This window comes from Lycorma delicatula, chromosome 5, assembly GCF_047948215.1.
Source record: "Lycorma delicatula isolate Av1 chromosome 5, ASM4794821v1, whole genome shotgun sequence".
Lineage (NCBI taxonomy): Eukaryota > Metazoa > Arthropoda > Insecta > Hemiptera > Fulgoridae > Lycorma > Lycorma delicatula.
Window position 1 is genome coordinate 171,343,976 of NC_134459.1, and position 13,840 is coordinate 171,357,815.

The following is a 13,840-nucleotide window of genomic DNA, read 5'->3' on the forward strand; positions in this document are numbered from 1 at the left end:
TAAAACTTTTATCTAGTAGAGTAAAATATACTAATAATATGTATATTTTAATCAATATATATTGAAATATTCTGAAATACTGTCACGTTTGATTTTCCCGTCTGTATATATTTATTCTGTATTGCTATACAGTAGAATATTATGTAAAGGGAAAGCATGCTGATCGGATGAAATCTTTTCATTTCGGGGTTTTGTAGATCTTGATGTTTTATGACACACCCTCTTCCCCCTCGGAAAAGAGTTTTAGTATTGCAAAATTAGAAAGGATATTTGTACTACATACTTGTAGATGTTACCATGTGTTTTTCTTTATACCTCCAGCCTGGATGGACCGATTTAGCTGAAACTTGCACGATGATTTCTGAATACGGGGTACTGATTGAATTTAAATTTTCGTATCAATTAGTCAAGGGAGATACGAAACTCACGGGTCCGCATCCTAAAATTTTACTTATAGGGTAGATAAATCTTTCCGTGTAATTTAATGCCGTTTAGATGGTTAAGATACTTTCTGATGGTGGTCGCTTTTCTTCAAAACCCCCTCCCCGTAAAGAGTCGAGGGCAAAAATCCCTTTTTTGTCGCTTCTGGGTTCAAAATCAAATTGTTATAATAATCGCTAATTTCATTATATTAGTATGACCGTTTGATTATGTATTCGGGCGATTTCATTTAGAGGCAGTGGATAATAAGCTTATTTTTTTGTCGTTTTGCTTCATATCTTCAGAGTGGATAAACCGATTTTTATGAAATATTTTCGATGACTTCTGAATACGGGTGATTTGTGTCGTTTAATTTTTGTTATAATCTGTCAAGCGTTTCGAAACGGTCACCGTGGGTTCCCAACTGAAAATTTTACTCGAAAAGTAGAATAATTTTTTACTTGCATTCTTATATGTTTATTGTTATATTTAATTTTTTCCTAAATTATAGATAGTCGAGGATGAAGTCCTCGAAGGACTATAATCTATAAGTTTTTATAAATTAGTAAAAAATAATAAAGTACAAATTAAGATTGTAAGGGTAGGTATAAAGTAAAACTTGTAGTTATCGCTAATGGAAATGTTAAGTTTAAGTTTTTTGTTTGTATATAAATAATATTTTCGTCTGATTTTTATTTATTTACTTTTTAGACTACTAATATTTTTTACCCGGCTGATCTGATATGAAAAAATAAAAAATAAAAAATATTTTTATTTCAAAAAATGGAATTCGTCGGGATTTGTCGTACACACGAGTGGGCTGATGTAAAAGAAAAAAGAAGGATGAAATCGAGTGAGTGGAGATAAGAAGCAACTTTTTAAGAATTACGAGAGAACATTGTGTAAGGAAGCTTACAAAGAGAATACTCACGTTAACAGGATTTAAAAGAAAAATAGCCTGTTTTGCTTATCGAATTAAACCTTATTAATCTGTTAACGGGTAAATTATATTGTTTATATACTTAACACGTAAAATCTATTAAAACATACTTCTATTTCCCTTTCCAAATGAATCTATAGTTCATTTTAAATAAACACTAAACAACTTTTTCTTTTTTAATCCAGCAGAACGCTCTGCGGAAAAATATGCTCATAATAAGAATAATGAAACGAAAAGTATTCTTATGTTAACAAATTTATTTTTTTGATTACGTTTTAAAAATATACACGATTTGTAGATGTAAACTTTATTAAAACAAATTAATACGAAAGATTAAAAAAAATTATTTATGGCAGTTTTTACAGCTCCTACGGCCGTTTCCTGCACCCATATTCTCCCAAGCCTGCCTAACTTGACTCATGATATCCGCCCCGCATCGCCTGCGCTACCTCAGCATTCCACTCCCGTCGCGGACGTCCCCTCTTTCGTCTGGTTGGTGGTCGCTATTCCCAAATCAAATGGCGTGGGTCCATCCTTTTCATGCGGACATACCGCATCGGCTTCTTAGTCGTAATATCCTCTGTTAACGATTCTTTTACACCTATAATCTCCGGTTCTGAACTGTATCCCTATCTGACAACACCTTCGCCGATACATCATTTCCGTCGCCGATAACCTCTGTTCTAATACGGTATTTCAAGTATTCCAGATCTTCGATCCATACGTGATCCCGCTAACAACTAATGTTTTAAAAATGTAGCGTTTTGTATCCTCGGGATATTTGGTCGTTCCACGGCACTGAATGCAACTTTATTACTATAGCTTTACCATTCTTCACTTTATTCTTAATATCGATTTCATTCCTACCTTCAGATGTTAATTTATTTCCCAAATACCTAAACACGGTCACATGTTTTATATTCTGCATTTATATTTTCAAATCTCTTCCCCCGACTACTATATACCTCGCCAATCTCCGCATTCACTTCCAAACCCCGTTTTTCATATTCCGCAATCAAACTCTTAGTACAGTCAATTTGTATTTTTATTTGAAAATCCTTACCTACCGATTGATGTTTTTCTATCTCGGACATATATAAAATTATCCTCTGCGTACTCAGCCTTGACTACCTGGCCGACGGCAAATAATAAGTAGTGAATGAATATATTTACCGACTACAAGTACTCCCATGCGTTTACATATACGTGTCCAGTTAAAGAGAGCTTATTGCTGATAAATGTTGAATAATATTGTGGATATGCTACAATCCTGCCTGAAGCCCTTATTAGTCCCATCGAAATTTCCTGACACTCTTTCCAACCTTAACCCTACATCTGCAACCCTGGTAGAAGTTCTTAACAACATTTACGTATACATCTTCCGCTTCAGAATCTTATAAAATCTCTATAAGCATTTCCCAGTTCAAAGAACACAATCTGAAGCATTCTGTGTAGGTTATCTTCTTTTAAATAAGCTGTTTTATACAGGAAATTTCCGTACAGGCGCGACCTGGCTTAAACGTACTCTGTTCTAAATCTTGCATATGGTTGTCGATACGCTATTTCAATATTCACTGTACCCGCTGAATTTGTAACACTTATCCCCTTGTAGTTTCTACATTCCATTTTATTACGTTTTTAAAAATTAAAGTTACGCTCCTCTTTTTAATATTCGTGGAATGTCGTCCCCTTTAAGACATGAAGTAAATAAGCAAGCCAGGACTTCAAGCACCACTAGTGGTGCTTTCTTAACAAGTTCAATGGGACCTTCTGGACAAACGATCTGTTGTTTTCATACCTTCAAAGCACTTCACACATCCTCCACTAATCGCTCTCCTCTGTAATACGTCTATTCCCTGTAATTTTCCTTCCATTCTTCTATACCGATTAAATCCCCGTTAAAAAATCTCTTTGGCATCCGTTTTCAATGACTTCAGCAGTCGCCAATCTATCGACTTGGAACTTCCCAAGAAAGCATCATCCACCCTGTTACATTTCTCTTATCAAAACCCAATATTTGCCCCCATCACAGTCTTTTTACTTGAACTTTTTTTAATTTACTAAGAACATCGAACAATCGGTACTTTTTTGTATCTTCTGAATCGGCTGAGGCCGGCCAGCCACTTCTAGTAAGCTTACTTCTGGCACTCTATGAATTCCGTAGAACTGTCTGTCCATTAATATCTCCGATTTCTCTTGCTGCATTTAACTTCTTCTCTTACGGCTTCCTTTGCTGCCCCATGTTTATACTCCTTTATCATTTCATATTGCTTTTCTGCAGTACATTGTTGAAAAGAACTCGTTCTCTTTGCTATTATATTTTATATAAGAATGTTGTAGATTGGTCCTGTATTTAACTTGACGCTTTGCACTTTTGTTCTCGGTTTGGTTCCCATATCGTCTTCAGATTTATATCTTGATTTCATTCATTGATTTCACAAGAAATTGCTCCGACCCGGATTCAGCGTCTCTATGCACTAAGGATATGGCAACTCTTAAATAACTTAACATTTAACCGTTGGAAAATGAAAATTATGAGACGCTCCTACCATGAAACATTTCTATTTTTCGATAAGAGACTATCTCGTACTATGCACCAGGGGAACCCGTGTATAGAGAGCAAAATAAAAATTTTACATGGAAATGGTAGGTTGTACCACATCATTTAAAGGATATTGGAAAAAAATTGACGTAAAAAAACTTAGGGATACAACAACTTTTAATAAACAGTGATGATTGATTAACTAAAAAATGGCCTTCAGTATATCCCAAACAGTCGTCTCACCAGTCAAGGGTTACCGTACTTTGCAATCCGTATATACATGTTAGCATTCTCCATCCGAAAAGTTGATTTTTTTATGCTATTGACTGTTTTAATTTGCGGACGAAATATTTCTTTCTTTATTAATAAAGGTTATCAGGGTGGAAATGTAGTTTTTAACGTTTAATCGTAGAAGTAAATGGCTAGGTTTATCTTTGTTTAATCTATTTATAGTCAAAAAATGTCATTTACGTTATATTTAAACATTTTTTATATCTTAAAAAGTATCTTAGCTCAGGATTCAGTTTGTATTAATTCTTAAGTATTTATATTGATTTAACATTACAGAACTTTTTTTTAAATTATAAAAGGAAAGTTATTTCGTAAATGTAATATTAATTTTCCATTTTATTATTTAAATAAGTTTCCAGGTAAGCTCCATCGTCACATCGTTGCCAAATATTGTGTATACAGTTTGTGTACTTTTATGCTCGCTAATTAATTTTGATATTATTTAATAATAGTGTTATTTGTAATGTGAAATTAATAACAAACTGAAATCTTCACATAATTTCCAGTAAAAGTAACGGGATTGTTTTCATACCATATGAATCTGTAACACTGAACTGCCTCGCTAATCTTAAAACTACTGTATGTACACAGAATCTAAATCCAGTTATATTTCATGTCGTCCGTTATATTAACGTGAAATAATTTTTCCACATGTAATGTAAACCATAACTGTTATTTTTTACTTTACCGGCTGCAGTGATACATGATGCTATCCCTATAATGGTGAAATATATAGAACGCTAAACAAAAAAAAAAAAAATGTAAAAAAATTTATCTTTTTTAAGTTTTGTGCCTTAAGGAGACATTTAACAAAAAAGGGATATTTAAATAAATTTTAAAACTTCGAAAAAACCTTTTATCCCAATGCTCCCAAGTCCAGAAAAACTAATTTTGTCAGCAGGACGTTTGTGTGTATACTGGCCTGTATTTGGTATTCTGGACCCCGTTGACCGATTTTCTTCAAACTCTGTAGACAGTTGCTACCTTCAGGATAAAGGATTTTTTTTAATTTTTTAAAAAAGGGGTGCGGGTGTCTACCCCGAAATAAAATTTCAAATCTTTTTAATGTATTTTTTCAAAAAGGTTTTCTTAAAAACGTCGATGGGTTTTTTTATTATTACGATCGCATCTACAAAAACGTTTTATTTAATATTCACTTCCTCCTCGCATAAATGACTTCATATATTTTTCTTTTTTTTAGCTATATCTTGCTTCAGAAAAATAGTTTTAGGCATTTGTATTTTCTACATCGATAGGCATTCTAACTATTATAAAAAATTTTCACCCATCCCACATCAGTGTTCTGTGGTAACAAAAGTTTTACTTTCATTTAAAACTTCTTTTTTTTTCTTTTGTTAATTCATCTCTAAGATACTCACGGAATTTAAAATGTAAAAATCTTAATTTTTTGATAGCCGTTACTCTTCAGTATTTTTTGAAATAAAAAAAAATTTAGCCGAAAAGTTTCACCCCCTTCGTAGAAATTTCCAACTTTGTTTATTTAGAATTATAACAGAATCTGCGTAGTTTATTAAACAATCATTATTTAATTTTATTATTACCTCTTTTGGATGGATTATTTTCTTAAAAATTAATTTCAGGTTTCAAAATGAAATAAAAAAAAATATTACCGGCTTCTTTTTTTATCTATCTATTAATGAAATGTATACATAAGTAGTATACTTTAATAAATAATATGGGGGAATTTTTTCTAAATATAATTGTAGATACATGTATGTTTATATTTTTATCTTTTTAGACTGATTGACAGTGATTAATGATGTATTCCATTGTATAAAATGAGATGTTGCTTATAAAGCTGTACAGATTATATATTTTATTATTATTATTTTAATTCATAAAATGTTATTTTGTCCTTTAGTTTGGAAAATTGATGGAATATAATGAATGTATTTTACGTGATTGATGTATAATTGTATCGTATTTATATATATATATATATATATATATATATATATATATATATATATTATACATGTGATATGTTTTGTTTAATCTGCTCCGTTTTATTTATATATATATATATATATATATATATATATATATATATATATATATATAAATAAAACGGAGCAGATTATCATCATAATCCGTTACATTTCGTTTAAATCAAGTTATAATATTTTAATTTGCATAAATATATAAATGCGTTCGGAATTTTGTGAACGTGTTTTGATATTTACGTACGGATGGATATATTTAGCTTATACATTATGTGTGTTTCTGTTTTTTGTCTATTTGATCTTAACGTAGATACTAAAAACAATTTACCAGATTTTGATGATCCTTTTTTTTAAATAAATAAGATATTCAGAAAGTAACTAGAAAATTCTATATTAAAATATATTTTATTTAAAATTTTTGGATCGTGTTCGTTCAACGCCCACAAAAGTTAATTTTATCTACTCGTGATTTTTTATTAATATACGTGTATATATATATATTCAAGTTACGAAGTTTAAATATTTATTTAATGATTATTATTTTTACAAACGTTAAACATTATACTTGAAATATAAATGGTTAATTTTTTTTTTTGCGTAGGTCGTTATTCGCTCGAAACTCATATTATTCATTTAGAAAGTACATACTATATCGGTTATGGATATAAAAAGAGAGCTATATCAGCAACCTTGAATTATTAATACTTTCAAATTACGTGTCGGTGAGAGATTCTTTAACTTTATTTTTGATGAGCGACAGTCCTACGCAGAATATTTGGAAAGTATACAGTGATCAACTAATCGTTTAAGTATTTCTAACTTTGTAAACACGTAAGACATACGTTTTTATCTTATCTGTTTTATTATATTTTTATACTTTATAATTGACAAAATGGCCTTGAATCGTACAAATTTTGTATTGTCACGTATTTTTGTTTTCAGTCGTGATGCATTTTAATACGTTTGATTACGCGGGCAAAATGTTGTCACATCAGGAATTTTAACCGGACGGCTTATTTGATTACTTCTACACGTCGTAAATTCTAAGAATAGGTGAAGTTTTCCTTAAGGAGAAATGCTATTATTATTTTTAGAAGAATTATTATCTGGAGGAAGACAGAGAATTGTTTAATTAGTAAGGTAGTTATTCTAAATATATATTCTTGTTTTCCGGAAAAATGTTTAGGTAGCATTGTTACCTGGTGCTTAGAGGAGGAACTCTTGAAGAAATCTATTGGGTACGGTTGATTGTCCCGTTTCGCGGTTTCTGTGGCTAGATTGCTTTTACTTTGCCGGCTATGCAGATATTCTGTGTAGCTTTACAGTATACTATATAAGGGAAAGAATGCAAATTTTGCAGAGCTTCTCATTAACCCACCGGCTTGGTCTAGTGGTGAACGCATCTTCCAAAATCAGCTGATTTGGAAGTCGAGAGTTCCAGCGTTCAAGTCCTAGTAAAGGCAGTTAGTTACTTTTATACGGATTTGAATACTAGATCGTGGATACCGGTGTTCTTTGGTGGTTAGGTTTCAATTAACCAGACATATAAGACTACATGAGACTATATAAGACTACACTTCATTTACACTCATACATATATATCATCCTCTGAAGTATTATCTGAAAGGTAATTACCGGAGCCTAAACGGGAAAAAGAGCTTCTCATTACATAAACCCTGTAACCAAAAAAATAATTTCAGCTTTGAAAAATTCAGAAAAAATGTATGTAAATTGGTCTGTTTTTTGTTTGATTTCTCCAGACATGATGGACTTTTTTGTTGAAATTTTAATCGACGATTTCTCTCTGTAAGTCGTGATGTATTTTAATTTTGGTTACAGTCGGTCAAGGGGTCAAGAGACACAGATGTCACAAGCCTGTCTGTAATTTATCTTAGTATCTAATATCTTCAAAAGGTAGATAATGTTTTGCACGTAATTTAATTTCCCTTATACTGGTAATATTTTTCCAATTGTGTTCGGTTTACTCAAACTTCTACGAAGAGGTTGAGACAAAAATCAATTTTTCCTTTTTTGTCGTTTTTGAATTCAAAGTCACATTCTTGTATTAATTAGGTGATACGATTACTTTAGTATGCCGCTTGGGATGTGTATTTAGGCAGTATATTAGGCTATTTTTTTGCTTAGTGCCTATCAGTTTGCTTAGTGTCTTCTGACTGGATTAAAATATTGTTATTATGGTTTCTGAATGACGGGTAATATATGACGTGTAATTTTGGTTAAAATACCATCCCAAGTATATACTTGGGATGGTATATACGGTTATCGAGGTTCTGTATCTCAAAATGTAGAATAATTTCATTAAATTATTCTTTACTCGCGTACTTTTTTCATTTGTTTAATTTTACTCCACCATAATAGTTTTTCGAGGGTAAAGACCTCGTTAGAGCTTTACTTTACTGGCGATCCCCATTGATTCTTTGCCGGCTTTTTCTTTTCGTTTTTGCTACTTTTTCCTTTATCTTCGAAAATTTATTTTCTGATGATTTTTAAATGTCTATTAATGGTAATCGATAGGAGTGGTTCCGTCTGTAGACCTACACGTTTGTACTTATACCTCGTCCTAGGTGTTTGTGTTTGCAAATCGATTAAACCAGATACATATGTTTTATAATGTGTACGTATAATTTGAGAATTGTTACCTAAACAGTATTTTTAATTATTGTTTTTAAACGTTTCATTTTTTGTTAAATCTCAATGTCTAGTTTATGACAGCTTTTCAAAGTCCATTTCTGGTGCTTTTTTTTTTTAGATTTTCTTATTAAGTTTTCAAGATGACAGTTAACCAAAATTGATAATTTTATTTTAAAAGTCGTCTAAAATCTTTTATTCATCAAAAAAGCGTTAAGAAAAATATGCAAGAAAAAAATATATACTCCAATAAAACTTTTTTGCTTTGCCTGGATTTAAAAAAAATTAATATCAGCTCTTTCTTTTTCCGTTAACGTGAACTGTATTTTCTTTTAATATTTTTCAAACGTCATAATAAATATAATGTAATTAAAAAATTGTTTTTTTTCTTTTTAGTAAACTTTATCTAACAGTTAAAAATTGATAAAATGAACTGCGCTTATGTATTATCATTTCAGTCGCTTTTCTATAAAGGTAGATAGGCTAATTGTTATAATAATAGAGTTTTGTTAAAACTAAGTTTAGACTGATAAGTATTGTTGTAAGCGGTTATGAATATGCAGGAAAATGTAAAGGTGAATGTGTTAAAGTAATGTTGACTGATAAAGCAGTAGAGTAACTTAAAAATATATATAACGGTAATAAATAATTTGTTCACTGGCGCTAAAACTAGTAAAATATTAAATTTTACCGTTTTGTTTTCGGTTCTTTAATAAACGATTAAATTTTGTTTAATATTAAAAAGTAAAGATGATTGGAAATCCGCCTTTAGTCGTTTACCTAGGTCGTTAGTTGTTTCTCTGTTTGAGTAAACGTTGAAATTTTCATAATTTGATTTAATTTATAAAACAATAAAAATATTTTTTTAGCCTTTTTTAAGTCGTTTATCCTTAACGTTATTATTACTCTACTTAAATATTTTATCATCATTCTGCTTTTATTTTACATATCTGTTTCTTGGACATCCAACATCTATTTAAGTATGTCTACTTAAAAATTTTTATATTAATAAAGATATTTAAAGAAAAAATAAATAAATAAAATGCTAGACAAAAACAAAGCGGAATCAAAATCAACTATTTCCGCAGAAAATCAACCTGATCTTCTCATAGAAATAGCGAAAAAATCCTGATCGCAAATCTCCATCGAAAAACCAAATTAATGGAAAATATAAAAATGGATTCGGTTTTTTAAATTCAGACTTTGGTAAATCCAAAGAATCGAAAAATGTTAGTATTTAAGAAAAAGGATTCGACAAAATAGTTTAGAATAAAACTGTCGTATATGAAAACAGAAAAAGAACGCGTATGAAATAAATAATTAAAGGGGTCTAAACATAAACATAAAATGAAGACATTATAACACGGCATTTAAATCCGGAAAATAGATCCCTGTAGAGAGGATCTCCGGGTGTTCACAAATCTTTATCGAATTCAGAGTTAAGAATCGATCAGTCGCTCCTTTATAGGGAAATAGAATTATTCTAATCCTTAAAAAAATTTCATTTCATTCGGTTTTGTTTAATTTACGAGTTACTTTTGTATTTATTTATGTTCTATAAAAATATTAATAATCGTGTAAATCGTTTATTTAAATTAAATGACTTCGTTGTGCTTGACTTAATGAAATATTTGAAAGTAAAAATAGAAAATTGGTGAGAAGTTGCTTACGGTCGGGAGAGGGAAAGTTTTAAAATCTATTTCTTTATCGTACTGCTAGTGTGTACGTTAATCTGTAGAGTTACGTCCATACTTTTACCTGCATCATTATCGTTGTTAGTCGATATAATATCGTTATCGTATTGGATATAAAACAGGTTCGTGAAATTTATTGTTTCATTACTTTTTAGACGATTATCATTTTAATTGCTATCTATTTTTAATAAATTACTACTTAGTCCAAAACACCGCTTGCAAAAAAAGGTTATAATAATTCATTATTTCATTAGTTCTATTTATTAGATTTATATTTTCCAAACGTAGGCTTATTTTCAGAGGCAGATGTTGCCCATCTAGTGGTAAACTCGTCGCAGATCAGCTGATTTCGAAGTCGAGAGTTCTTAGGTTAAAATCCTAATATTTGAATACTAGATCGTGGATATCTGTATTCTTTGGTCGTTGGATTTCAATTAACCGCACGTTTCAGGAACGGCCGTCCTGAGACTGTACAAGATTACATTTCATATACATTGGTTGGTACATATCATCCTCTGAAGTAATACGTTGGTTCCGTAGGCTAAACAGAAAAAGTGGCAGATGTTGCTTTGATTTGGAGTGTGGAGAGACGTTTGAAATATTTGTTTTGAGGATCGTTTTGATTTGTTTTAAGATGATTTGGTCGGTTCAACGAAGAAGAGTTAACGCGGGATTTTTTTAGTACCTTTATTTATTTTATACGTTTCTTATTGTTCGCCGTATGTCGGCGTATGATAAATTTATTAATAATTTTATTACAAAAAAATGAAACTTTAATTTATGAATTAATTTAATATCCGGGAACTTTTTTTTTACTAAACGATATGAAGTCCGGAATTTCGTCGTAAAGTTGAAATATCTCTTTTAAATGTTGTTATACGAATAAAGTTATCTTCTCAGACTTATTCCTGAACGCATTAACCGTATAATTGTTAGAATAGATCGCGCTAAGTCCTCTCACGTTATTACATGTTCCTTTTGTTTTGTATTCTACACGGTTCGCCGAAGTTGTTTTATTTTTTTTTACGTGTCTCGGCCGGTGCATTGTGCAATTATTGCATTGTAATCATATACAAAACATAAATCATTCTGACAGTGCTGCCACATTCATAAACGGACACACGAGATTGTTGGCCCTTACCTTAACGCTTTATTGCTCGTAACTTTTTAACTTGTATCCTGTATTGTGTTCTTCTCTTTCAGCGTACGCCTATTATTTATTCTGTTATAGGAGTAACAAAACTTATATTTTTATTAACGTTATGTTACCGATGAAATGTATACATTTTGTACGTAGAGATTACTAAATATAGGTAGGCCTCTATGAACGTTTTCTATTCTATTAAAAATCGAACCCGACTAAAAATAGAAACGATTTGTTTCTTTAATAAAATATGTACTCGCATTTCATTCATTGTCTTTTACTCTAATTAATATATTTTAAATAAATGGCTAAAAATTTGTTCAACAATCGTCAATTTTACCAGAATAGTTGTCCTGTAGAAGAGAAATACTTTTGGTTTAGTGATTTTGTCAGATTTGGAAGACATTCCTACTTCTTGAACGTGATAAAAACGCTTGTTACTAGTTAAAATACTTTACGTTATTTTGAATGATTTCTTGTTAAAATTCTATTTATTAATTTTTAGCTACAAAAATTAAATAACGCAAAATGATAAAAAAATCATTTATTAAACTACTATAGAAATAAATTCTTCATTTTGATATAATAGCTATTGATCGTAACACGTAAAAGAGTTAAAATTTTCTTTTTTTTGTTAAAAAAAGAAAGTAAATTAAATTTTAAATAAATTTAAAAAAAATTTCAGTTGTAAATGTAGATATAAATATTGTACATGTGTTATGTCCGTGATTTAAGACTGAGATGTAAGTTTTAGTCTCTGATAGTAAATAATTCTTTACGCGGCTCTGATTTCATCGATTTTTGCTTTCATTTTTTTTCTTTTATTACGGTTTTACTTATATTTCTATGTAACTGTTTTAGTAGAGTATCCGCCCGCTTTAGATCTAACTAAACGGTTTTTAATATAGTTAGATAGTTGCATATACGCAAAATTTTGAGGATGGATAGGAGAATTTACTTATGGGAAAAACCACACAGTTTCCGAGCCGGGTCTTTATTATGTGGAGGAAAAATAGTTCTCCGCAGAATATTTTTGAGTCGATCGGTAACGTACTCTGTTCCCAACTTGGGTAATGCTAACAGTAATTACGCTAGAGATTATGCGGATGGATGAATAAGACTCTCTAGAGGGAGCCTTGAAGTATCTCTTTGATGGGGTTGTTTTTATTTGTATTTCAGTCCTTTTTGTTTCGGCTATCTCTTTTCACTATCCATCTTCATCTTCGTTTCTTCCACTCCAACAGTGATTTACGGAAGAAAGTTTTAGGGGAATGGCTAAAAATCAGTACGATACATACTAAGAATGTTAAAATTTATACATGAACATTTGCGTTAACGTCGTTCATGTGAGTCAAATTTTACCGACAGAACAGTTCGCGGGATTTTTCTTATTCGGTATTTTAGAAAAAAGATCAACCGGGACACAGCTGGCCTTTGATAATCCGTTTTTATACGTAGACTGGATAAAACAAGGAAAATCTATCATATAGACTTTTTCTTTACTTTTCTACATAACAGATGAATATTTCTTTACTCTGAGGAAACTGAATGATATGTGGCTGTGACCACGATAAATTCTACGATGTGGAACACACTTTTTTTTTCTTAATAATTAATAATAATTTTGTGAAGAGAGTTTTATTTAAGTAAGTTCAATTCGCTTAGGTAAAAATTTCTCTTATTACTTTTGATATTAAAATTACAAAGATGTATAAAAAAAATTGAAATTTGGAAAATGGATGTTCAAAGAGAGAACTTCATAAATTGGAATTAACGGAAATATTTTGAATGTGGTTGAGTTTTTTTTTTACAGGAAAAGACGTTTAGAATATTTTTGTATTTTTTTAAAAGTATTATATGAGTTTTATATTATAATTTTTTTTCTATTTTTTTCTTTTGTTTTCAGTGAGCCGTCTTCATTGCGAAAGCGAGTCTTTCAAAATGGACTTGATATTAGACGTGAACACGTGGCTTTACCCAATGGATCTCGGTAAGTTGCTCAGTTATTTTTTACAAAGTACATATCATATTAATGTGTTATTTATGTAAGCAACATCTATTTCAACTTTGACGTAATTGTGTATCGGACGTTAACCCTTTATGAATCGGTTACATTAATCAAACTTTCACATTAAATCCTCTGCCCAAATCTTAAACGTAAAACTTCCAAGAGATCTTCTTCTTGGGTTGCAAGCT

General features: G+C 30.6%; 1 protein-coding gene across 5 annotated transcripts in view; it reads left to right on the forward strand.

The window, feature by feature from the left end:
* The window catches only part of Polr2H (DNA-directed RNA polymerases I, II, and III subunit Rpb8), a 657,278-nt gene that overhangs the window by 362,734 nt on the left and 280,704 nt on the right, over positions 1-13,840 (forward strand). For all 5 annotated transcript variants that reach the window (XM_075367532.1, XM_075367531.1, XM_075367533.1 and 2 more), the window contains one exon: positions 13,551-13,634. In XM_075367532.1, the coding sequence (XP_075223647.1) occupies positions 13,551-13,634 (84 nt within the window). The remainder of the gene's footprint in view (positions 1-13,550; positions 13,635-13,840) is intronic.